Raw genomic sequence first — 27,456 nt, forward strand, 5'->3', positions numbered from 1 at the left:
TGCCCATGTGAGGGAAGACAGCTGTGCAGAGGGAAGCACCTTGTTAGTGCTGCTAAGTTTACGCTTTATGATCTTTCTTCCCCTCTCTCAAGCCTTAGTTCTCAACTAGAAGATGAGGATTAAGGGTAGCAAGTGGGGGGAATGTGAAAAAAATTTTATGATACTGTCTAAAATAAAGACTAGTTTCTTATCCTTGGTGTCCTTTTCCTTCTCAATACTCACACATACCTCCCAGGGCGCCTGGGTGGCTCAGTCGGTAGAACATGCGACTCTTGATCTTGGGATTGTGAGTTTTGAGCTCCATGCTGAGGTAGAGTTCACTTCAAAAAAATATTCTTACATCTCTGTACAGTAAACATCATAGGTAGATACTAAGCAAGTTTGGTATTAATTTTATTCTATTTTCTGTATAACTTTAAGTACATAAAGGTTTATTTCCACAGGCCTCAGGAAATGGGTAGAAGTCACAGGACAATCTCTCTTCCCACCAAAAAAGTTGCATTATTTTGGTAAGTGTCCTAGAGAGAAAAACTGTAATTTACATTAGCAGTGCTGTGCAAGATTCTTACGTAAGACCTAAAACCAGGCTGCAGTGGAGATTTTAGTCCTTTGTTCAGGTGCCTGGACAGAAGCCAAAAGCAGTTGAGCGTGACAGGGTAAAGGAGGCAGTGAAGGTGGAGGACAGGCACCCAGCATGGAAGGAGGAAGGAATTTCAGATCCCTTGGAATGGTGTGTTTTTCGTTTTTTTCTTGTTTAAGTCGTCTCTGTAGGAAGGTGCTGGGCAGGGATCCCAGTGAAAGGAAGGGGCCGAGACTCCCTTAACTGGCCTGGGTGTGGGGCACTGCCACAGCGGCTGACACGGGAGAACCTACTCTCCCAGGTTCAGGCAGAGCCAGGATGGAATGCAGAATGAAAGGAATGCTTATGGGAAACAATTCTGCTTGGAATGCTAGCTGGCCAGCTTCAGCCTTTGGTCAGGTACAACCCCTGCCTCACTTGTCAATAGTGAAAAATTAGTTTGGTAAGAAGAACCCGCTAGAATCACACCGGCCTCTGCTACCTTCACGCTCATTGACAGAAAAAGGTGAACTTGTGTGAACATTCTGATATGTTAATCCCCGGGGACTGCTTTAGTCTTCCCAAAGACTGTTGGTCAAATAGCCTGCAAAGGCTGAAAGCTTAGACACACCAGTGCTGATGTGCGGTTCCTTAAGGAGGGACTGGCGGTGTGGTTGAGCCGATAGGGAAAAGCCGCACCTTCCTGAAGATGAACTGACCTGCTCTCCCGCCCCAAATCTCAGCCTGAGGTATATTTCAGTGAAGGCAGGTAGCTGTGCTTCTCAAAGCAGAGAAGCAGTTTAAGAGCAGAAAGGTAGAGGAAACCTAGAAAAGAACCGTCTTGATACAGATTTATCCCATGGTGTGAGGGAGAGGGCAAAGAACCCGGTGGCACTTCGCTTATCCAGCAATTTCTGTCACTGTGGTGACCAACTTCTGCCCATTCCATAGGGTCTTGAACTGCTCAGGGACTGGGAATTCATTCTACAAATAAAGAAACCATGTTTAAATCCAAGCTACACAATAAATTGAGGTTAAATCTTATATTCTTCTCCCAACGCTTGCTTCCACTAAACTCTTGGAGGAAGAAGGATGTCCTGAGAGTGAGACCGAACCACCTGCAGCAGCCTGGCTGTGTGAGTGGCAACACATCTCCTACGACCCAGCTCCCCTGCCGCTGACATAACAAAGGGGTGCTGCGGTGGAGAAGTGAGAACACTGGCCCCAAGGCCAGAGAGGCAGAAGTGTGAGTGCATTCCCCACTGATCCTGGATCAGCAATCTCAGACAAACAAACCTGGGAGGCACAGATGAGAACATATACACGTTCTCATATATACTGCATGGTGCCAGTCCTTTGGGGGCTGTGACTCAGTCCCATTCCTTGTTACTACCCTAAGCGTCTGTTCAACCTAAGGAAGGAAAAGCCACCTCCTTTGGAGCTCTACTTCATGAGACTACCTCACACTCATGGGTGAGGTGTCTGAGGTGCATATTGCTAGGCTAGACCCACTCAGTGCAGAATGGCCATGAACTAACTTTCTCCCATGCAAGAAATCTTCAGTCCCTCCTGTTTTTAGAGCATACCACCAAAGAGATCAGGGAACTTACAAAGTCACCGCCTTCTGTAGGAATGAGGACATTCATCTCAGAAGATTTGGCACTGACTATCTCACAATCCAGAGAATTCTTGCTCAGGTAGACATGGCAGCCGTCTGTTTTGTTGATGGAAATGGTTGGCACTTTACCCATTACCTACAGAGGAAACCAAGCAGCTTAGTCCCAGTAGCTGAGGAGAGCAATAGTACATTTCAGGAAAAAGCTTTCTCTATTTTAGGTGATTCAGCAACTACACGCAAGCTCACAGGTATACAGCAGATACTGGATACTGGAGGTGGGCTGGGCTGGGGGCTGGAAAGGGCTCACTCTAAGAGCCAACTCCTTTCCTGCCACCAGAGCAGCTCAGCTTACAGACTCCGTAGAATCAAATTCCCAGTACAGCAACATCTGTGGGTCAGCCATGTCTTTCAATTAATTCCTCAGGGACCAAAGGAAGGAGCCAAGATATCAAGTTACCTGAACTTTGACATCCCTGCTATTGATTATCTCCACAATGCCCACCACATCATCGAACACCAGACCGAGTTTCTTACAGTTATCTAGAAGGGAGCAGATCAACAGTGTAACATTTTCACGAGGCTTGAACTAACAAACCCGAGCTGGGATCAAGAGCTGGACACTTAAGTGAGCCACCCAGGCACCCCATCAACAGTGTAACTTTAAAGGAAGCTACTGTAATAAACTTAACAATCTTTAGGAATAGGGCAGGCATGATTCCAGCCCTCTCAGCATTAGGACAGAGCCTGCCTAGGACAATGACAAAAACTCACCTACTGTAATGGAGTTTATTTTGCCCTTGATTTGCAATGTCGTGTTGACACACTTGTATATGTAAGCCACCTGTTTCAGCTCCGTGTCTTCAATCACCAGGTTAGGAATGTTCTCCTGATTTTCCTGTTTAAGAAATACCCCTTTCAGGAATCCCATCACTAATACACCCTACTCCCCAAAACAAGCTGCCCCAAAGTTCTGTTCTTGTAATCTAAGCCAGAACCCTACACTGTTTGGCCGTGCTCCGTTTAAATCCCCATCCCCACTTCTGGCTCCTTCTTGCATTTTTAACTCACCACTCTCCACTTCTTGCCCTCCAGTTCCAGTACAGCTGGCTCCTTCTTTGTGGTTGGTTTGGAGGATGGGCTGACTCCTGGTTTAGGTGCAGAGAATGGTTTGGGGCCACTTCGTACCGGACCACTCTGAGCCTTCAGGGCAGGGTTCCTGTGAGTCTTCATGTCGTCAGACACATGTTTCAGGGCTGTAGGAACAACAGCTACCTTGGGCCTGTCCTTCATACCACGGTTGTGGGCTAAGGCAATAACCAACTTCTGCTCTCAGTGTTAATAAAAACTTTAAAGCCAAAAGCCAAGCCCTTGAAGATGTTCTCTCACAGGCAGTTTTGGGGAAGTGCTTTTAGAATTTCCCTTCTACCCCAAGGTTCAATTATACAGTTCCATTAAACAAACAAACATGGTATGTGTGGATACGAAAGGATTGGGTATGTGAATGCACAGAAGATGATCTTGAAAGACATTCACCAAATATATATTCATAATATATGTAGAGTTTTTAAAGCACAAAAGAAAAGTAATATATCACAGTAAAGAAAATTTGGGAAAAAGAAAGAAACCTCACCCACAGCTGACCTACCACGCTTCCTACTCAGTCTCTGCATTTGAAATGTCATTCCACGAGTTTTCCTACTGATAGAAGTTTTGTATTTGGTTATAACCATACAAACTGTTAACAAGTCTGGTTTAACCAGTTAACACGTAAAAATTTTCTCACGTTAACCTATAGTGTATAAAAATGTCTTGTTTCTTTTTAAGGAAAAAATTCCATAATCACCTCTTGCAGGCTGATACAATCCTTGCTTTTGAATATGGCCCAATGTAAATAACCAATACTGACTGGCCCTTTCAGTCCCCCCCCCCCCACTCCTTGTGGCTATACTAGATGTCTTCTTCAACACTGCACAGCTGGCTGCAGAAAAAGACTTAATGGCTGCATAATATATTAAAAGGACACACCACAGTTAACCATTTCTCTTACTGCTGGATATTTAGGTTGTTATACCATTTTTAGCTACTACAAATAATACCATATAATACTTGTTTTTTATTTTAGATATTTTTATAGGTAGATTCCTAGAAGAGGGCTGTATAATTTAATCTTCTACCCGCTGTGTATAAGGGTGTCTAGTTTCTCTATACCAACATTGGTAAATCTTCTGCAAAATTTCCACGACTAACAATCATCCTCTGAGCTAGTTAACTGACCCCCACCGGGACGGACACACACACACACACACACACACACACACACACACACCCAGTGACTTCCCAAAGAGACCATGTGGTAACACAGAAAAGGCTCTAGGGTAAACTGCCAGCACCATGCCTTGGTACAACAGGGTACTCTATATATGCCACTCAATAGTAAATAACTTTCCTATGGGGCAGAGGGTTCCCTCAACTGTAATCATCACTCATTTCGGTTTCCATTTAAGCCAGGTTTGAGGTCCCTTTGGGCAACCTGAAGAACAGTGACACCCCACATGGAATCTCCCATACACAAACCAGGATTCTGGTTTATCAACTGTCAGATCTCTAGCTGGTAAGATCTGGCCCAAAGAACTTACTGTACCAACTTTTCTTGCCAAAATATCCACTTACCACGTGTGATGCTCTCCCCCTGATTAATCTGCGCAAACAGTGCTGAGCGGGAAGCAGACTCATCTGCGCCTGAACTGAGGGGGACTGGTGGGGGAGGTGGGCCTGGTGGAGGAGGAGGGGGACCCGATCCGGCAGAGGGTCCAGATGGCAATCCACTCAGTTCTTTTGCCACAGGCCCCTAGAACAATATAGGCAGGTTAACACAGCCATCCTTTCTTCCCCTCTGTACCCTTCCCAAATAGGGTCTACATGTAATCAAGGACATGGGGTATACCCACTGGAGCCTTCGATGCTTTGATGCATGCTCCCTAGCCACACCCAACTTCGCTTTATTCCCTCTTAACCTTTTCCAGGGACCCAACCCAGCTCCATTTTTCAACTTTCCCATTGTTCCTTTGGCCTCTAATTCCAGTTCTAAGCCAGCTGTGCAAATTGACTTGGCACCAGTACCTCAGCCTCAATGAGGCCAAGACTGATGTCATCATCTCCCGTCTGCTCCCCTACCTATACAATCACCTCCTTGATTCTATTTCAGTAAAAGATGCTGCCATCTGAGCTTGACTGTTCAATTTTCTGGAGCCCTGCATCCCCCTCAATTCCATCAAATCTATTACCTTGGTTATAGCTCCTGCAAGTTTTTCTGCACCACCCCCGAGCCCCATGGGAACACTTCCACAGTCTGAGCATGAGCCCTTATCCCTAACCTATACACTCAGACTCTCTTAAGGACCAGTCTGATCATTATCACTCTCTTGCTCAAATACCTATGATATGCACTTATCACCTATTACTAAGTCTAAAAGTCATAATCAATGCTCCTTTCCAGCCTTTTCTCCTAAAAATCTCTCTCCTTACTGAAGACAGAGATGACCAATCTCTACATTCACTCTGTATGCTACATGTACTCTGTTAAAGCTTTGCTATTTGCTAGTATCCCCATTTCTCCCACTTCTCACTGTTCTATACTTGAAAAAAGTCTTGGATCAGAGTACACCTGTTCAAAGTACAATCTCTTCCAGTAAGACTCACTCTCCCTTCTACTATGTACTCTGTATTGTTAGTATAGCATTTAGCTTGGTGATTTGTACTTAGGATTTTTATATTTCAATTTCTAAGCTTCTGAAGGCTAGGATAATGTAACTCATTCTTCTGGCCCTCTGACCCATGTGTAATGAAAATGAATAGAACTAAATACTTCTCTGATCCTTGTTTTCTGTACTCTTTTCTTTTTTCCCCTCCTTTTTCTTTCTACTCTCCACTGAAAGACTAGCATTTCTTCTTGGAACTTGGTAGCAACAAAATCAAAGAAAATTGTGGACCCTGTCCTGAAGGGGTAGAAGGAGGGAGGGAAGACTCACTAACCGTTTTGCTCCAGGCCAGTCCAGTGGTATGGAACTCCTTAATGTAAGCCTGTAGCTCTGTCCATATACTCAAGTAAGCTTTGACCCAATCCACATGCTTCTTATCGCTGGAGAATTAAAGAAGAACTCATCACAGATGGCCAGGGTACATTTTAACAGTGATTCCAGAACCCCTCCCATCTGTGAGCTCGTATCTTGGCTGTAGCGTGGCTCTGCTCTATGGCAGCTTTTCTAACATAACTGAACTTTACGGGGCACCTAGATGGCTCAGTTGGTGAAGCGTCTGCCTTTGGCTCAGGTCATGATCTCAGGGTCCTGGGATTGGGCCCCATATCGGGCTCTTTACTCATCGAGGAGTCTGCTTCTCCCTCTATCAAATAAACAAAATCTTTAAAAAAAAAATAACTGAGCTTTACTATTTTAACCTATTTTATTATCCTAATAAGACTAAAGTCCATTAGGATAGGGACTGCAGATCCTATCTCTTCCTATCTCTTATACCAGTATTACTCCAACTTTTTTAAGTATAGCAAAACCGTTTTTTCTAAGCAGACCTTAAGCAGAACATAATACATAAAATAAAAGCAGACATTCTACGCATGAAGCTGTAGTGAACAGAAGGTTATTCAGGCATCACTGTGGAACTCCAGGACTTTAAGAAACTCAAGTGCTCTACAGCACAGTGCTTTACGTCCCTCCCACCAAAAATCTAAAATCTTCCTGGAGGAAATAATCATCGTAAGATTATAGAAAGAGCACTGCACTATAGTCCAAGTCTCCCCTCTTCTATATTAGCTGGAAGACTCTATGACTTTTTTTTTTTTTTAAGATTTTATTTATTTATTTGACAGAGATACAAGAGAGGGAACACAAGCAGGGGGAGTGGGAGAGGGAATATCAGGCTTCCTGAGGAGCAGGGAGCCCGATGCAGGACTCCATTCGGACCCTGGGATCATGACCTGAGCCGAAGGCAGATGCTTAACAACTGAGCCACCCAGGCACCCCGACTTTATGGCTATTTAGCATAAGACTGAATTTGCTCAACTGTAAAGTGTGCGGAGTTTAATGGTGGGGTGAATCAAAACACTACAGTGCTTAACTCTAGGTTGCTGGAAGGATCAAGGAAGAGCCTGGTGTTCTGAGACATATTTCACACACATGAAGGCTACTCCTTCAGAGTAGTTATTCAATAAATGATTGATGGAAGGAAGGGTCTGGGTAATTATGCAGCTGCGTGCTGTCACTTCAACTCAAAACCAGCAATGGAGAATTCAATTAGGACTGATGAACATATGCGGTTAGACAAACAATGACTCCCTACCCTTACCTGATACCTGTGCTTTGCCAAAACAGCCTTCCTCTCACTTTACCTAGTAAATTTCCTAGTAAATCTTACTGAACCTTTTGGCATAGGGCCAGTTAGAAATTCTCAACAAAGGAACAAAATCCACCTTGTCTAAACAGGGAAATTAAAGGGCATTCATTGGGATGCCTGGGTGGCTCAGTCAGTTAAGTATCTGCCTTTGGCTCAGGTCAGGATCCCAGGATTCTGGGCTCCAGCTGCACATCACACTCCCTGCTCCACGGGGAGCCTGCTTCTCTGTCTGCCTGCCGCTACCCTGGCTTCTACTCCCTCTCTGACAAATAAATAAAATCTTTTAAAAAAATAAAGGGCATTCGTCCATTTTAGCCCTAGCAAAACTTCCTAAACCTGAAAGAGTTAAGGATTAGACTTAACTAGGGTAGAGACTAAACGGGTCTCTACGAACGAGAGAAAAAGCAGAAGTGACAGCAGAAACACTTCCTGCTTGCAAATGCAGCTTCTGTGAGCTAGTAACTATTGAAATTTCCAGAAAGTAGCCCTGGGGTACAGAACCAACACAACAGCCTTAACCCCAAGTGCTACTCCGGAAAGCAACCAGCTGGCTTGTCCCTGACCCCTTGAGAAAAAGGCTGGACTTACACATCTTTGTACTCCTTGAGGACTCGGTTTGTATAAAACATGGCAGCATCATTCATTTCTTTCACATAGGGACCAGGCTTGGGAGCCTAGAGAAAGAGAAGCTGTCAGTGACTCAGGGCCTCTCCCAGCCATCTCTCTTACCCTTTCATTGCATCCCTTCCCTCCCATGGAAGCTGCACTGCTCACCATAGCCACCCAACCCAGGGCCTGGATACTTTCGCTGACAGCTGATAAGTGATTGAACAACTTGCTGCCTCGGTTCTTCTCCCGGAAGGTTATCACTTCCTGGATCTGCTCTGAGATGGGTGCCAACAAATCAGAAAGCTTATTCTAGGAAAAGACATGGGAAAAGATTCAGGTTAGTCTCTCTGTAAAAGCTTTATGTATTGGTCAATTCTGATCTTGGTCAATTCTGATTCTGCACGCAAGAATTCTTCATGGGCTATAATGACACCCAAATAAACTCTGTATTCATCCTGCATAGGTTCATATGGCTAAAATACTGCTCATCATCTCACTCTCCTCCGGCTAGATCTGGCGGTTCTTCAGGATCAGGACCCATACTCCAGCTACACCGCAAAATTCTACCCTTTCAGCGACTTGTCTCTTTTCTGTCCCACTAAGAAGAGACACTAGCTCATTTCTGAGCCTTTACTCATGATAGTCTCTTCTTGTTCCAGATAGTCAAATGGTTCCCCATGCTTCATGAGGAACAGCCCTCCTGCCCCAGCCACACTGGCCACTTACAGCAGCTCCTGTCAGCATAACCAATTCTGGCACCTCATCACACATCAGCAAAAACTATTAATGGACTCGTGTGAGTATGTTTTTTGAAAGTTCTCATTAATTTTTCAAAGACAAGGGCTTTGTCTCAGCCCTGTTTTATAGTCTTTACAGCCCTCAATACATTGCTAGCCATACAGCAGCTGCTGAGCAGAGATCTGCTGAATCAAATGCAATTAGGGGGCTTGCCATTTGAACAGGCAGATTATTAGCAAAATGGATGAATCTTGTGTTTCCATGTTTTATCCTTTCAGTTTTATCCTTCCAGCTCAGTTTCCTAAACATCTCAATTCTCAGATCTTAGCACGAGAAACAGTCTAAAGCAGGAGTCAGCAAACTTTCTCTAAAGAGCCACGCAGTAAATATTCAGTCTCTGCTGCAATTTCTCAACTCTGCCATTATAGTGTGTAAAGCAGCAATAGACAATACTTGAAAGAACAGGCATGGCTGTGTTCCAAAAATCTTTCATTTACAAGAGAGATGGCAGGCCAGATTTGGCCTGGAGACTGCAGTTTATCAACCTTCAGTCTAAAGCACAGGAAATAGTAACAGTGTCTCAGTTGCCTGATTTGTTGTTGAAAGTGTAGGTTTCAAGAAAAGGTTTAAGACCAATGCTTTAACCATTCAAGAGAGATTAAGAATTAGAGTCTAATATATTTAACATTATCTTGTATTATTTTTACACTATTTAGGCATGCTGAGGGTCCAGGAGTTTTAATACAGCATTAACAGAAGATTTCTTTTATTGATCCTCTGCCTTGGAAAGTCAAATGCAGAAAGAACAAATAGAACAAAACTCAAATCCACATTTTCTCCAACTGATCTTCATACCTTAGCAACATAAAATTTTGACGTAGGAGTAAACTTAAAGGGAAATCCCAACCACAGGAGGAGGAGGGGAGAAGCAATACTTCAGGAGTTTTAGGATCTCCACAGTAGCATTGTTAAAGCCCAGCCACAGCGAAGCAAGAGAACCTCTATGACCCAAAGGGCTCAGAGGACAATATAATGAATTTGTCCTCAGTCAAGACGTTAAAAAAGACTACTGAGAGAAGCAGCAAGGTCCAGGAGTAACTATGGTCCTAAATAAAATGACAGAAAAAAAACCAAATAACAAGAAACAACCCCAAACCAGTAGAGTCCGGTAACTACTCAATGACACATTCTCATGCACTTTAAGTCTGACTATTCTGGGACTTGGTGTGAACGTACATGGGCCTGGAAGGTCTATTTTAGCATGTTGTGATACAGCAGAAACCTCTCAATTGTCCTGAGCATCAAACCACAAAGAAACCAACTAGCAGTGAACTTACGCCTGCTGGCTGCTGACACTGAGAGGCTGTAACCAAGAGAGCTCGCTCCAACTTCAGACCTGTGTGGACCATCTCCGCCTGCCAGAAAGAAGAATCACTTATCAATGACACATTACAACTGGAGAGGGTCCTGATAAGAATAACCTGGAGCCTCCACTTCCACGTACTCTGGTAGCAACCTAGGCACATCCTGTTGCTTTCCTCAGGTACTCCAGATTCCAGGGAGTGACAGCAAAATTACATATACCACTGTTCCTGTTGGAACTCATCAGGGATACATAGCCAGGAAGTGAAGATAATCAGGGTTAGCCTTAGATGAAATCAGTTAGCAAATGTACATGCAGTGCGGTATGAAGTGCACTGAAAAATCCCTCCTGCCTCTCATCACCAAAAAAGCTCTTTTCTCAAAAACTTGAGGCTGAAGTAAAAGCAAAGGCCAAATTTATGCCTGAATTCTCAAGGTATTTACTTCTATAGGTTAAAGCTATTTCTCAAAGGCTAGGTCATAACCCATTCAGATTAAATACGTATTTCTTACTGACAGGCATAGTCAAGAGAGTTTAAGAAATATGAGGCTATAACCACTGTCTAAACACAAAAATTCAAATAAGGTAACCTATTTTTTCTAGATTTGTGTTTTTAGAACATACAAGTGATACATGTTTTTAAGTCTTTGCAAATGTTACATACTGTATAAAGTAAAAATGTAAGCCCCCACTCCTGTATCTAAGTCCCAGTCCCACTCAGAAGCGCTAACACGACTGCCAACAGATGGTACATGAAAGGCTCAAAATAGATCTTCCAAAGATCAAGCAACCAGTCTTGCTAAAGGGTCAGGAAGATCCTAAACATGGTTACTGCTTACAGAGATTACAGAGGACTAGGAGAAAGATTTTGGGTCCCAAAAAGAGATTCAGAATATATATCTGAGTGTGGGGGTGGTGACAGTGGAGGTGGCAGCACATGAAGCAAGGTGGGTGGAGAGGCACCTGTCACTGCCTACTTCACATTCTTGCTGTGAGCTAAGTGTGAAAATAACCACATTAGCATAACTAATAACTATCATGCATAGCTTTATAAATGCTAAGTCATGACTATGATTTCTTTGAATAAGCCACCCTAGGCTTGGTTATATAACATGCTGGGGGGCTGCCTGGGTGGCTCAGTCATTAAACATCTGCTTTTGGTTCTGGTCATGATCCCAGGGTCCTGGGATCGAGCCCCACTTCGAGCTCCCTGCTCAGTGGGAAGCCTGCTTCTCCCTCTCCCACTCTCCCTGCTTGTGTTCCCGCTCTCACTGTGTCTTGCTCTAAGTAAATAAATAAAATCTTTCAAAAAAAAAAAAAATAACAACATGCTGGGATCAGAATGGGAGAATATGCTCACTGTAAGATAAACCAAGCCATATATATATTTTTAACAGATCTTATTTATTTATTTATTGTACGCATGTAGGGGGAGGGGAGAAGGGGAGAAAGAATCTCAAGCAGATTCCTCACTGAGCATGGGGCCTAATGCGGGGCTAGATCCCATGACCCCGAGACCATGACCTGAGCCGAAATCAAGAGTCAGATGCTTAAGTGACTGAGCCACCCAGGTGCCCCCCAACAAGCCATATTTTATGCACCAAGCAGGTCTTCAGTATAAAAGAAGCCCATGCAGAAAATGTGATAAAAGCTGAAGGCCTGGAAATATATGAGAAACCGTTCCAGTGCCTGGAGTGAGCTCCTCAGTGAAGGTAAAAGAGGAGGAGCCAGGAACCTCTCAAGGGGCTCTTAAACCAAGAAGGATCTAAAGACAGCCACCAGTCCTTAAAGGAAGGAAAAAGGGGCAAAACATCCTTACATGTTTCTGCACATCTCCCCCAATCTCTTTACTGATCTTCAGGTACTCTGCCACAGGACCAGCAAGCAGTGAGTCGAATGCTTGCACATATGGAGCTGCTCCTGCTAAAGACAGACACACCACAGAGAATCAGTCCTGCACCAAAAAGATGATTTATTAAAAAGCCATTCCACATGAAAGTGGAGAGGCAAGGTAATAGAGTAAACAGAATATTGGAACGTGAGTCCAGTACCACCACTGACTGTGTGACCCTAAGTTCCTTTTCCTCTCTGAGCCCAATTTTCTTTATCTATAAAATGAAAACTTAAAAAAAAAAAAAAAACACCTGAGCTCCCCTTTAGCGCTAACATTCTATGATTCATTTGGTGCATATGCAAAACGGCTAATTTGCCAATCATTTGGACAGAGGAAATTTTCCTATCACTTGTCACCCAAGTTCTAGAGTGGTTTTACTAAAGAAAGAACAGGAAGTATCACACAATCAGGAAGTTCTTCTGTTAAAATAACCACAGGCCTCCCTACACAAGTCACTTCCTCCCTTATCTGTTCACAGGCGATGAGCTCAGCAGATTAAGCATTTTGGGATGTTAACTTCAAAGGAGAGCATATCCTGTGACAGAAAAATTTTAGGCCAAAACACTGAGTCTTCTTTCAAAGTATTCTGCTGGCTGGATACTGCTTACCTTTGGGAGCACTGTCTCCATACCCACAGTGCACATCAGAGCCATGGGATACAGCCTCCAGGCGGCCCACTGCCCTCTCCAGTCTTTCTACCAGATTTTGCATGTCAGCCATTGTGTACCACCTGCTGAAAGAGATCATATGTCACTTGTTATTTTAACAGTACACAGCACCTAAGGAGAAGAGACAAAATACTCATGGGGTGAGGAGGATGCTAAATCTGAACAGAATCAGTTAGTAATGAAACAAGATGAGAAACAGACTAATATATTTACAAAATCATAAAGACTTCATTAAGCAAGACAGTGACTCAGAAAAAGGTGTTCACTAAAAGCAAACATTTATTCATTCAAATACTTATTGAATATTTACTGTGACACCACAGAATATTTGTGCCAGAATTTAGAATTTACGAAGTACAGTCACATATATTATCTCAGTTTGTGCCTCCCAACAATTACTCAGGAATCTCAGGTTAATTACTACATTCTGTAGAGAGAGTGAACTTAATTACAGTGAAGTTAAATGACTTGCTTACAGTCACACAGCTAGTTAATAAGAAAGCCAGCACTCAAATTTAAGTCTTCTGGCTCTAAATTCAATGCTTTTCCCTACAACATCCTGCTGCCTACTTACAGAATGCCCCAAACCACAATAAATAGGATATTTATTTTGCCTTCAATAACTTACAGACTAATAGTGGGTACTTGACAAGTACACTAACAACTACAAACAAGTAGAAAAAAAATGTCAAGGTGATATAAGAATGTTGCAGATACAGTAACAATTTCAGGAAGGAGAAGAGCATATTAGCAGAAAAAATCAGGTAAGAACAGCATGGACATGCTGCCAGTGAGCCAGGCTTCACAAATGAGGATGGCAGGATCTAGACTTGGAGTAGGAAGAGAGACACATCCAGAGAGCTTTTTTCAGATCTTTCACAAGTACTAATTTATCTGAAACTAGTCTCACTCAATGTCTAAATCCTAAAGAAAGTAAGCTCTACCAGAGAAAGGATCTTCTCTGGCTTGTTCCCTATTATACTCTACCATCTAGGCCACTGCTTGGCAAGTAGGTGTTCAGTAAGTATTCATGGAGTTAATGAACCTAAAGCATAGCATCTCAAAACTCCAGAGGGATGAGTGTTCTTAAAGTTGCCCATGCTAGGGGCGCCTGGGTGGCTCAGTAGGTTGAAACCTCTGCCTTCGGCTCAGGTCATGATCCCAGGGTCCTGGGGTCGAGCCCAGAGTTGGGCTCTCTGCTCGGCAGGGAGCCTGCTTCCTCCTCTCTCTCTCTCTGCCTACTTGTGATCTCTGTCTGTCAAATAAATAAATAAAATCTTTAAAAAAAAAAAAAGTTGCCCATGCTATACACACAAATAATCATTAAATGTTTTCAATACACGAGCACATGAAATGTTTGAGACCGTAAGTGATATCATAAAAATAAGTCAGTGCAATTTCAGTCAAAGCCTTGACTTGGGAGATTCTACTTCATTAATTAGTTCAGTTACTAAGTTGAATGAGCTCAACACCCTTGAAATTGCCTAAAATGACCACACCCATTACAATGCCCTCAAAAATGACATGTCAGAAGATCTCAACCTAACACACTGAGGAGGAGATAAGCAGATTTACAAGACAAAGTAAGGAAGACAGTATATTTTTCTTGAAGATTTTATTTATTTGAGTGAGAGAGACAGAGACAGAGACAGAACAAACACGGCAGGGGGAGGGAGGGAGGCAGAGGGAGAGGGAGAAACAGACTCTCCAGTGAGCAGGGAGCCCGACATGGGGCTCGATCCCAGGACCCTGAGATCACGACCTGAACTGAAGGCAGACACTTAATAGACTGAGCCACCCAGGTACCCCAAGAAAGAAAATATAATCCCCGTCCATTCTTTTCTGTGTACAAGGCTCTGGTCTCTCTGGGCCTAGCAACTTACCACAGGAAGTTTTGTTTTGACTTATTTAAATAATCTCTACATCCAATGTGGGGCTCAAACTCACAACCTTGAGGATCAAGAGTCACATGGTCTTCTGACTGAGTCAGCCAAATTACCCCAAGAATGTCATTTAAAAGTCAATCAGAGAGGTGCCTGGGTGGCTCAGTGGGTTAAAGCCTCTGTCTTTGGCTCAGGTCACGATTGGGATCGAGCCCTACATCAGGCTCTCTGCTGATCGGGGAGCCTGCTTCCTCCTCTCTCTCTCTGCCTGCCTCTCTGCCTACTTGTAATCTGTCAAATAAATAAATAAAATCTTTTAAAAAATAATAAAAAAATAAAAAATAAAATAAAAGACAATCAGAGAAAAAAGTAAAAATGTGAACCAAATAAACCTTTCATTCCCTGGCCTGGAGAATAGCAGAAGTCTCCAAGTCTCTGTTCTTCTCACAAATGGAACAGACTAGAAGTAACCAATACATTCTCCTTTATGTTATGCCACCATCACCTAACACATATAACCCACCACAGTCTGTAAATCCCAGGGAAAAGGCAAACTCCTAAGCTATCCTCCATTAATAGATACTACCCATTCCAGGAGCACCTGGCTGGCTTAGTAGTCAGTGGAGCGTACAACTCTTGATCTCAAGGCAGTGAAATCGAACCCCACGTTAGGTACAGAGATTACTTAAAAATAAAATCTTTGGGGCACCTGGGTGTATCAGTGGGTAAAAGCCTCTGCCTTCCGCTCAGGTCATGTTCTCAGGGTCCTGGGATCGAGCTCCAAGTCGAGCTCTCTGCTTCCCTTCTTCTCTCTCTGTCTGCCTCTCTGCCTACTTGTGATCTCTGTCTGTCAAATAAGTAAATAAAATCTTTAAATAAATAAATAAATAAATAAATAAAATCTTTTTTTCCCTCCCCCTTTTTTTAAGAGAGAGAGAGAGCGTGCTCTCCCAAGGTTGGGCGGGGGGAGGGGAGGCAGGAGGCAGAGGGAGAGAGAGAATCCCAAGCAGGTTTCATACCTAGTACAGAGCCTGATGTAGGGATTGATCTCATGACCCTGAGCTTATACCCTCAGCCAAAATCAAGAATCAGATGTTTAACCAAACCACCCAGGTACCCTGTTAAAAATAAAATCTTAAAAAAAAAAAAAAAAAAAAAAAGGATACCACCCATTCTGTTATAAAACACATTCTTTCATATACAATGGATACTACAGGTTGAGGCTAGTGTTAACATGGAAAAACAATGAAGTGTATCTAATGGCTGCCAGGGTTGGTGGACACTTACTCATCTTAAAAGCTTAGTAATACAGCTTCATGAGATTTTTAGATCCTTTTTTTCTGTATTCCACTTGGACTTGTAAGCTTTCATTGTTAAACAAGCTACAATTTTGCTGTCTAACTTAAACAGAATGTAAAAGGATAATACAGCTATCATTTATAGGTAATCTGATTCTATCATTAACCAAACAGGAGAAGAGTACTTAGTTTTTCTGATTTTGGTAGAGGCAGAGTGAAATCTGAGATGCTACAGGAAAGAATATCCAAAACTGAAAGAAACAAAAGACACATCTTATCTCACTCTCCATCCCCACACACATATTCACATTCTTCAGGTGGTCATGTCCACTCCCAAGCCTTCAACTAGCATTATGGCAGCACCATTCTGCCTGTTTCCGGAGTGGCACCACAACAACCATCTATAGACCAATAACTCCCAGAGAAGTATATCCAGCTCAAGCCGCTCTTCTGGAATTTATAATTTTAGATCCAACTTCCTTCTAGACATTCCTACCTGAATGTTCAGAACGCATCTCAAACTGAAGTATCCAAAAAAGAACTCATCGTCCTCCCACACCTCTCCTCCCCAGTGGCTCAGTAATCCAGCACTATTATCAACCACCTGATTGTCCAACTTAGTAACCCAGGAACTATGAAGCATCAAAAGTATAGTGGTTAAGAGCATGGTCTTTAGAGAAGTCAGATAGTTTGGGGGTTTGAATAACAGTACTCACAGGCACGGTGACTATGAGTGTTATCAAATTTTCTCAGCCTCAGCTTCCTTATTAGTATAGTGGAGACAACAGTACAAAATCCAAAGGGCTAAAGTTACAATAAAGGGGAAATACACTTAACTCTTGAATACCACAGGTTTGAACTTATCCATATACATATGAATTTTGTATAATACAGTACTATAAATGCATTTTCTCTGCCTTTGACTCTTTTTTTTTTTTTAAGATTTTATTTATTTATTTGACAGAGAGTTAGAAAGAGCACAAGTAAATAGGCAGAGTGGCAGGCAGAGGGAGAGGGAGGAGCAGACTCTCCACTGAGCGGAGAGCCCGATGCGGGGCTCAATCCCAGGACCCTGGGATCATGACCTGAGCCGAGGACAGCCGCTCAACCGAATGAGCCACCCAGGCGCCCTGCCTTTGATTTTCTTTCTTTCTTTTTTTTTTTTTTAAAGATTTTATTTATTTATTTGTCAGAGAGAGAGAGAGCGAGAGCGAGCACAGGCAGACAGAGTGGAAGGCAGAATCAGAGGGAGAAGCAGGCTCCCTGTGGAGCAAGGAGCCCGATGTGGGACTCGATCCCAGGACGCTGGGATCATGACCTGAGCCGAAGGCAGCTGCCCAACCAACCGAGCCACCCAGGCGTCCCTGCCTTTGATTTTCTTAATAACATTTTCTCTCTAGCTTATTGTAAGAATACAGTATAATATATATATATATATATATAACATACAAAATATGTGTTAATCAACTCTATGTTATCATTAAGGTTTTCAGTCAACAGTGTGCTATTAGTAAATCTGGGGGGAATCAAAAGTTATATGCTGACTTTGAAATGCACTGGGGGGTCAGGACCCCAACCCCCATGTTGCTCAAGGGTCAACTGTACATGTGGCAGTCTTGGATCAGCGCTGAAAAACAGTAAGGATTCCATACATGTTAACTAAATTATATTGTTCCTTACTCCTGCAAAACTAGCCAGTCATCAAAATCCATAGGCTCTCATAGGCTCTATCTTGATTATCTCATGAAGATGCCCCTTGCCTTCATCCTGATTGTCAAAAATCAGGTCTTCATGACTTTGCCTACATTACTGCAGTAGCAGTAATACACCTTGTTTACCCATTCTACCACCATACCACCACCATACTCTTTCTCAAATGCAAATGTAATTATAATAGTCTTTTACTCAGTATCATTCAGTACTCTCCCAGGGCATTCAGAGTAAAGTCCAGATATGGGTTTCCATAATCTGATCCTGCTTTATCTCCTACCACTCTCCTCCAGTTTTGCCTCTCACCACACCCTTCCTGAACACACTACAGCCACACCAGGACTGCCTGCATTTTCCAGAAAGAATCATGCTTTCTCTCGCTTCTGAGCTTTCATACTATCTACTCTCCTTGGTTGTTGTTCCTCTCGTAACTCCTACTTGCCTTTTAAGACTCGACTGAAGTGTTACTTTTCCTGGGAAACTTGTCTAGTAAGTTTTTTGGTAAGCTCTTCCTTCTCAATCTGCCCCCTCTCCAGAACTCCTACTGCCTTTTAAGACTCAGCTAAGGTACCACCTCTCCAAGAAGCATTTCCAGTTTATGCTCCCATAACTTTGTGCATGTATCTCTACCACACATTTAATATAATGGTTTAAAATTATTTATTTAATAGTTAATAGGGAACTAGCCACCCTATAGAAGGGACCATGTTTTTGCAATTCCAGTACTATAAATGTAGTAGGCACTATAAATACAGTAGGCTAATAAGGGTCCTTTATCCTCTCTCCCCTCAAAACAAGTCTGGCTGTCTTCTCTCTAACAAATCTGGGGAGATTCCCCCCTCCGTCTTTTTTTTCCTCTTTGCTGTCTGCAGGATCTTACAAATATTTCTACCTGTCAAATAAATGCTATCTTTTGGGCATAAATCACAATGATAAAGAGATCTTCAAACCAAGTATCATAAAGAAAATAACCTTGTTTACTAGATTATATAATACTAATTTTAAAAATATTCCTTTACAGTCCTAAGTGCTTTACAACATCAATTTGTTGTTTCTTTGATACTTAAAATAATTTTATGGGGTCTGTTAGGAAGATACTGATCTCCACCTTTAGAATGAAGAAATTCACAGAAGTTAGAAAGCCTGCCAGATATGGAATAACCAGTGGGTAGAAAACCTAGGCTCCGAGCACAAATTTTCTGAATCCTAGTCTGAGGCTCTTCCCATCACTCCACATTGCTTTTAAGCAAGTAAGTGACTATGTGGTTCATCACAGCATCCAGCCCCTACAACTTGCTAAGCACAGCACTGTGGGTTCAAGGCCTCTTCATGGTGTCTTAGTTACATTATTAGCAGCTTTTAATTTTCTGCTTTCAGTTTCTTCCATGGAGGCCAATATTTTTTCATAGGCTAGATGACACATATTTGGAAGGCCAATGTTTAAAATAAGGCTTTTGCACAAGAATTTGGAAGTGTGAGAGTAGAAACTATAGCTCTGCCTGATCTTGTTGCCATTTGATTGACAATAGCCAAGAACCAAGGGTAAGCCTCCATAAATGAATGTACAGATTCCCAACTATCTAAGCATTCATCATAAAACCTTCGGAAAGAGAGGCAGTCCTAATTACAGAAGTCTAAGGAGAAAAATTGGGATTCAGGAGACCAAGCTTTGGGCCCAACTCAGCCATGTATTCACTGTATAACCACAGGACAGTCATTTAATAATGGGTCCTCACCTGGCACACAGAGATGATGGATCAGAGGAGATAAGTTATTTTGGGAGCCTTAAAATGCAGTTTGAATGTAAAATGTTATCACTGCATGCCATGTGCTAGAAAACAGGTTTCAAGAGAACGGGAATTTATCCATTCTCCTCTCCCCACCAAGCCCCACTAATTCACAGCACCTAGAACAACCTGGCACACAGAAGATGCTCATAAAATCAAAGTGCCTAGCACCGTACTTAGAAGCTACTGAAGACACAGAAGACACATGGCCCCTGCCCTCCCGAAACTTTCATTTTAATTGAGAAGGCCAACACAAATGAAAATGCCAATGGAATAAATAATGAGGGCTTCATTTTTTAAAATTCTGTTAAAGATTAGGAAGGAAATTTTTCCTAATTCCACCTAGATTAGGAAAAGTTATAGTACCTGCCTATACACAAGCTTTTTCTTTGCAGAATGTTGTATGGTTCTGAGTGATACAGTATAAATGACTATATGCTCTGAGAGTTGAGAAGAAATCAGTGAGGACTGATTAGGACTGTTAGGAGGAAAATGGGGCATCTTGATGGAAAAAGTGAAGACACTCCAGAGCAATCAGAAGCAAGGAGGAGAGAATACGAAGGCTATGTACATAAAGCAAGGAGGTTAACCTGCATAGAGCATCATGAAAAGTAAGGCTGGATAAGCAAGCCAGACTAGGTTATGAAGGGCACTGAAAGCCAGTCAGTATCTGAATCTGATGTTGTGATAAATGGGAAGCTGTTTAAGCATTCTGAGTAAAGGAATAAAATGATAGAAGCAAAATTTTTACAGACACTGTCTGATAAACAGAATGTGATTTGGAATGGGAGAGATATTAAGGTCTAGGTTAGATTAAACTAGGAAACTATTAGGGTCTAAGTTAGTGTGAAATACTGCTGATCATCTAGCTGTAAATTAAGAGGGCTGAAAAAATATTTTTTATATTTCAAAGGAAAAATAACCACAATATTTAGTGTCCAGCCAGATATAGAAACCAAAAGAAAAGAATCAATTAACCTACAAATAATCAGTTTAAGGTATCTAAGTAACCAGAATCTGAATTAAGTGGGAATATAAAAGAATGGTAAAATAGTTTTCCTGTCCCAAGGGAATCTAGCAGGAGCAACAATCACTGGCTTTCAGGATTAGGAGAGATTCTAGAAATCATCTTGTAAAAACAACATCTGATGCCAGAACAATCCCTTCAACATTCTCAGCAATTAGGTAACCGCTATTCAAACACCTTCAGTGTAGAGACCCCAAGACTTCTGGAGGCAGCCCATTCCATTCAGACAGCTCGAAGTATTTAAAAGTTCTTCCTTATATGGAGGCAAAATCTGCTTCCCTGGAACTTCCACCCACTGATCTTGGTACTGCCCCTGGAGGTCATACAAAACAAGTGCGCATTAAACACAGAACAAGTACCAACTGTGTGGTACTGACTATTGAGTACTGTAGCATTCAAAGAAGGGAGTCAAAGATGACTCAAACTGCAAATCCAGGGGCCTAAGAGAAAACTATACACAGAAACAGGTTTCTGGCACGTAAGAAGATGAAGTCAGTTTTGGATAAGCAGAGTCTGAAGAGGAGATGAAGCTTCTAAGTGGTTAAGTATTTAGAAATAAAGCTTGGGGAAGGATCAAGGCTGGAGATTGTTTGCAAGTTACTGGCAAAGAAATATCACAAAGGCATGAGAATGGATAGGCTTTTGGACAGATATCATGCCAAGCAAGAAGAAAACTAAGAGGATGATTCTCCAGCAATTTCTTTTGTGGTCTGAAACCAAGAAAAATCAGAAATGGCTAGTGACTCCTGCCAAAGCTACTTCACAGTCTCCTCATTCTAACAGTTCAAACAATCCAATTCCTTCTGCCTATCAAGGAAGTTATTCAGAAATAAATGGAACCAGGTTACTCCTGAAGTTCCTGTCTCATCTCACCAGGCAATTTAGCCAGTGGTATGAATGTCCACTTGAGTTGGAAGTTGCTATGTTTAAAGTGTTTTCTACTTTGTCTGTTGCTGTTCCTCTAAATCCTACCCTTAAGTAAAACTGAAAAGCAACTACACAAGTCAGCTCGTACACTATGATAGCGCACCTATGACAGCCCAACTGATCTGCTTCAAAATGCTTCATCTGACCTTGAGTTTTTAATTCTGTTCCTGAGATGGCATCTTAAGAAAATAATACGAATGTGGGAAAAGTGATAGGCAGAAGATGTTCACTGCAAAGTTAACAGACTTCTATGGGGTTGCATGGGTGGCTCAGCTGGCTAAGCATCTGATTCTTGATTTCAGCTCAGGTCTTGAATTCAGGGTCATGAGTTCAAGCCCTGTGTTGGGCTCCACGCTGGGTGTGGAGCTCACTTTATTAGTTTTTCTTTTAAAGATTTAATTTACTTATTTGAGAGAGAGAGAGAGAGAGCAAGTACACATGGGCTGAGGGGCAGAAGGAGAGGGAGACAATCTCAAGCAGACTCTGCGCCAAGCACGGAGCCCAGTGTAGGGCTCAATCCCACAACCGTGAGATCATGACCTGAGCTGAAAGAAAGAGTCAGATGCCCAACTGACTGAGCTACCTAGGTGCCCTATGGGCCGTACTTTAAAAACAAACAAATAAAAAAGCTTAGACTTCTACTTAGGAATAGCTAAATGCACTGTGGAAGAAGAGCTGAAGAGAACACAAAATTTACAGTATTTGTCACATTAGACATGATAGGGTTTTGGACAATTAACCTATTTTTCAAACCTTTAACATAGATAATTTCCTTATAATAGAACAAAGCCCAGCTCCACCTGTATCTTTCCTAAGGTACCACGAAGCTATTAAGGCATTAGTAAGTTTTACTCCTAACAATAGAAAATTAGAGCCTAGTTCTCATCACCAGGCTCTAATATGTCACAAAGCAAAACCTAGACATGCTAACAGGAGACATTTATAAATTGGTTGTTTTAACCCAGAAACCAAAGAATAGATAGCACTTTGCCTTAGTAAAGATGCCCGTCAAATCTAACCCAAATCAGGAGCCACTGTTCTTCCCCAAGCATTTAGTTTCACTGAGGGAACCAATGACATTTAGTGTCTGAGTCACTGCCATCTGAGGTTTAGATTAAAAGAGAAAGGTCTATCTTCTACTTCTAGGGAGGGAAAGAATCCAATCCAGCATCAGCACTTGTCTCCGGTTCTGTCCCCTATCTGAAATTCCAGGGGTAAAAGCTAGTTAGAATGTATAAGCTGAAGTCAGACTAAGGAACTAGCTGTTTCAATGGTCGGGGCAAATAAACAACTTTATGTGGCCACGGGTTCCCCTCTCTCTCCTTACTTTTAAGGAATGCTATGAAGATTAACCACATAAGAACAGTGAGCAGGCATATTTTACAAATATAAGGAAAAAGTGCATTGGCTGACTTCAGTTGGATAGCTGCATAAAGATAGACCCAAGGATGCTGTTTGTCCCTAGCCATGATTCAGCTACAGCAAGAGATATGAAATGAAAAGATATGTGACTGTAAGTCTATAATTATAACTTAAGTATAGGAATTTTAAATGACCTCTGCGGGAAACAAAAACAAAAACAAAAGCAAAACAGAAAAAAGCAAGCTCACTCCTTCCATGAAACATTTCAGCTTTATTTTCCAGTCAAATGGAAAAGTTGAACACTACAGGTCTGGTAATACAAGGCAAACAAAGCTTTATTATAGCTAAGGAATATTTTTAGAGTTTTGATTCTTTTAAGTTTACATAACGGTATATCAAAAATAAACAATTTCATGATGAATGCTGTAGTTGCATTAATTTAAAGATGATTCAACTCTAACAATTTAATCAATCAAAATAAACAGAGTGTCAACATCATAAACTATAAGCTATTTAAAATAAATGGTAATCCTTGTTCACTAAACCAAGCTGTCTAAATGCAGGCACCATGAACGTAATGGGAATTTACACATCCAATATAAGGGATATATAAATCTGCTGACTTCCACTGTCAACTAACCCAAAGCTTTCTTCTTTTGAGTGCCTAATAAGAGACATTTCTCTATCAAGATCACATCCTCTGAGGAAAACCAAAAAGGCAAGTCCTTCAAGTATCACCACCCAGAAATTACTTGAATAAAGAGTAATTCTTGATGCCTCAATGAAAAATGATTCATTCACTACAGGATATGCCATGTTTATCATGTGCATACACTGTGCTAAGCATGGCCACAAAGCCTGCCCTAGAAAATTTAGCTGGGAGAGATAAGATGCTGCACAATCATAGTTGTGACATTTTCTAAAGCGGTGGTTCTCAATCAGGGGCAATTCTGTCCTTGAGGAGACAGTGGCCAATGTCTGGAGACATTTTTGGTAAGCACAACTGAGCGAGTGCTCCTGGCATCTGATGGGTAGAGGCCAGGGATACTGCTAAAATCCTACAATGTACAGGGTAAGACAACCCAACAATGAAGAACCATCCAACCTAAATGTCAGTTGTGCCAAGGTTTCTAAGAAACCCTGCTCTAGTAATAGTAAGGAGCAAAAGGGAAGCTCAAGGGGTATAAATAAAATGCTAATGTAGTAGTTTAGGGTTTCTAAATTACAATGTCAATCTACATTATTTAATGAAAATTAAGGTCAGAGTACAACTGTGGAGAATTCTGTAAACTGGACAACGGTATTTACATTCGATTCTTCAGGAATCTGAAGCCAGGTTAAGAAGACAAAAATGGCTCTTTCTAAAAGATTAGCCTAGTTATGGTAGAAAAAGGTGAAATTTAAGTATGAAAGCCAGGTTAATAGAAAGTAAAAAAAGAAACTGATGATGACGATTCAAAGGCATAATCATTAGGACTGAGTAAGATAAGGCTTGAGGATCCTCAGATTTCCAATCTCAGGATTAAATTTCCAACCAGAAGGTTCAACCTCCAATGACACTTTGCATTTGCTCGTTTAAGTAAAATGCATCTTTGACTCACAATGCTTCACAGAAAACCGAAAGGAGGAAGTCACTTTTTAAACACTTAGTCCCTGGTTAAAAAAATATTGCAACTAAACATATGCATGTATAACCAAGAAAAGGGGTGAGAAAAAAGATCACCCCTCCAATTGGAAACAAAGCATTTTACAAATTAAACAGCTAACCTGCTCAGAGCAAAAATATGCTCACTGAAACTTAACAATACCACCAGTTTTGGTTTTCATGACAGGTTGTACTTGACAAAGTACTTTCATTGCTACCATTTTATTTAAACTCCTCTCAGACACAAATTATGTTTACCCGATTAATGAAGTATTTCTAGTGAAGAAAAAGGTGGGAAATTCCTACAGAAATGTCTTTATGCTAGACCAAGACAACTCAAATAAGCAAACTGCCAACCACAAAACAAAACCCAAACACATTCAAACAAGGCATCAAAAGCCCTTTCCAACTTGGCAGCCATCTATCTACCCTTCTCCCCGGTCTTATCTTCTGCTACAAACTCCAGACAAATTCCAATACTCCAGGTACTTCGCTGAATGTACGCCCTTTCCTGACTCCACATCTTTGCTCTTCGTTTCCTTTAGTTGGGATACCTTATCAGACATCTTTGCCTGGATATGCTACAAACACCTCAAATTAATTATGTCCAAAATTCATTTTCTTTCCATGCCAACTCCCCAACTTACCCCTCTCCTCTTACATTACCTACCTTAGCGAATGGTACTACCCAGTTCCCTAAGCCAGAAAGCCAGGCATTCATCCTAGACTACTCCTATTTCTTCACTTCCATAAACAATTGGCCTCCAATTCTATGGATTTCATCTTTTAAATACTGCTCAGATCTGATCCCTCCTCTCCTTCCCACTGTCACTGTCTTAGTCCAAGCCATGACTATGACAAAAGCTTCCCAACACTGGACTACTTCGACATCATGTCTCTTGCAAGTAGACAAACTAAACTTTCTAAAACACAGATCCGACCACATCATTTTCCTATATAAAACCCTACAAAGCATCCTCAGAGCTTTCCAAGTAAGATCCACATTACTCAGCATGATTTACAAGGTCCTTCATATTTGACCCAGCACTTGCCACTTCCTTCACTTCTCCATGCATTATTGGAAAAGTCACACTGAACTAGCCATGGTCTTTCATATGTCCAGATCTCCATGTCCTTGCACTCTGCCTGTAAGTCCCTTTTCCAGATTCACCACATGGCTAAATAAGTCCCGCTACACTTATCCTCCATTTCCTCCTCAAAGCATAGAAACCCGCTCAGGTATTCCTCCTCTATTCTTGCATAGCCCTGTGCTCTCACAGTGCATTAGGACATGGTAAGCCATCCCTGATTTACCTATCTGCCCCCAACCCTGTAACAACTATATTCTTAGCCACCAGGGCCAAGGGCCTCATTTAATATGTGCCTCAAACATATTAAGGGCTCAATGAATTAGTGGTGAATGATGAATGTGCTGGGCTACCTTGTTTTTCACTTGAACAGGAATCCCTACAAAGAGCTTCAACTAACACAGTTCTAATACTACCTTCTGCCTTAAAAGGTTCTCATCCTTTCTTCATCAAGCTTACTGCTATTTATCCTTCAAAATCCATCTTAAATTCTGCTCTGCAGAAGGGATATTCCTGAGCCCCAAGTTATACATTTCTATAGTACCCTGCTCTTTCCTAACACTCATCACATTCATAATTAACTTCTTTAACGCCCCTGCAAAAAACTGTTAGCTTCATGTGGGCAAGGTCTGGCTTGTTTTGTTTCAAAACTGCTTTTCCTGGATATGGTAGCGCCTGACTGAATCAACAGAATTTGTTACACTGAATTTAATCCTGTGGGGTAAGCAGAGATCTCCACTTAAAAGATGAGGGGGGCGGGGATGAGAAAAATAAAGCTCAAGGAAGTTCAATAATGCATCTGTGGCTACAGATACTTAGCAGTGGGGCCAGACCAAACCTGAGCCATCTGACTTCAGGTCCAGAAGTATGCAACACCTTCAATAAAGTTAACTAAGCCTTTCAGAGTAGGAGCAACAAACCTGGAAGAATGAGAGGCTACCGGATGAAAATACAAAGACTTGCCACACTCTTTTTTGAAAACCTCCCCAGGCCTTCCGAACAGTTTGCATTAAACAAACAAACCAACCAACCAAAACCGAAGACACGCAGCGGGCGGTCTTTAACCTGCAGCTGCCCGCGAGACAACACCGACCGGAAGACCACTCTAGAGGCAGAGAGAGGTTCCTGGGAAATAGTCGTAGGAAGGATCTGGAACTGATGATCTAACGAACTGAGGTCCTGATTCCAATTGTTTCCCTCACTCGCTATAAGATCGTAGACCAGCCTCTTCGTCCCGGGATCAATTTACCCATCCGTGCAATGGGGACGAGTTGTTGGGGGATAGAGAAGACTCTAAGGTATCCCTGGTTCCTTAGGAATGCCTACGTCTGGGCACCTTAGGAATAAGGTCCCGCTGAGGCTGACAGCCAGGACGGCAAAATCTAGCGGAGGGACCTCCCCAGAGGAGCCCGGCTCAGTTGGTCACCCTGGCCCCACCTCAAGAGACCGCGCCCAGGAACCCGGGTCGGCCTGAGGGCCTCCGTTCCGGCCCCTTCAGTAGGGCTCATCACGCGCCCATAGGCCGGAAGGGCCATTCACAACGCCAGGGGCCGGTGGACCGCGGAGTGGACCCCAGTCCCTACCCGGCCGCGTACCCTCACCTCAGAGTTCCGCCTCACCTCCCGACTGCGAACAGCCGCTCTTCACTTCCGGCAAGAACCGCCCAGCAATCTTCGCGCGACCCACTTCCGGGCCCTCACTGGGCGCGGCACCCCCACCGGAAATGGACGGCCGCTGAAACGCCGAGGTGGTGGAGAGACGGGGGAGGAAGTCTGGCCGCCCCGCTCGTGGCTCCGCCCCCTATTCTCCACGCCCGGAAGGGAGAATCCTCGCTAGCCCGGAGGGCACATGGGAGGGAGTCCGGCCCCCAAAGC

At 42.5% G+C, this 27,456-nt stretch overlaps 1 protein-coding gene across 6 annotated transcripts; it reads right to left on the minus strand.

Moving 5' to 3' along the window:
• Positions 1–376: 376 nt before the first annotated feature.
• On the minus strand, positions 377–27,307 carry CAP1 (cyclase associated actin cytoskeleton regulatory protein 1). 6 transcript variants are annotated; one of them, XM_032360904.1, is made up of 13 exons: positions 27,202–27,307; positions 12,796–12,920; positions 12,113–12,213; positions 10,268–10,345; positions 8,358–8,501; positions 8,172–8,257; positions 6,210–6,315; positions 4,848–5,025; positions 3,246–3,430; positions 2,949–3,072; positions 2,635–2,717; positions 2,170–2,313; positions 377–1,543 (listed from the first exon to the last, which is right to left on the minus strand). In XM_032360904.1, exons 2-13 carry the CDS (start codon positions 12,905–12,907, stop codon positions 1,460–1,462), a joined length of 1,425 nt encoding a protein of 474 aa, XP_032216795.1. In that variant the 5' UTR covers positions 12,908–12,920; positions 27,202–27,307; the 3' UTR covers positions 377–1,459. The 6 variants fall into 6 exon arrangements, with proteins under 6 accessions (XP_032216795.1, XP_032216792.1, XP_032216794.1 ...); XM_032360901.1 differs by having other exon boundaries at positions 12,113–12,216; XM_032360903.1 differs by having other exon boundaries at positions 27,184–27,299.
• Between the last annotated feature and the right edge of the window lie 149 nt (positions 27,308–27,456).

This window comes from Mustela erminea, chromosome 10 (assembly GCF_009829155.1).
Source record: "Mustela erminea isolate mMusErm1 chromosome 10, mMusErm1.Pri, whole genome shotgun sequence".
In the NCBI taxonomy this organism is placed as follows: Eukaryota; Metazoa; Chordata; class Mammalia; order Carnivora; family Mustelidae; genus Mustela; species Mustela erminea.

Excerpts from the sequence above, each read along its gene's own strand:
- CAP1 (XM_032360901.1), bottom strand. The coding sequence starts at position 12,907 with ATGGCTGACATGCAAAATCTGGTAGAAAGACTGGAGAGGGCAGTGGGC. Across the intron at positions 10,346-12,112 it reads GGGGAGATGTGCAGAAACAT|GCGGAGATGGTCCACACAGG; the intron begins GTAAGGATGTTT and ends TCTTTCTGGCAG. Across the intron at positions 3,431-4,847 it reads GGGGGAGAGCATCACACGTG|CCCTGAAACATGTGTCTGAC; the intron begins GTAAGTGGATAT and ends TTGTTCCTACAG.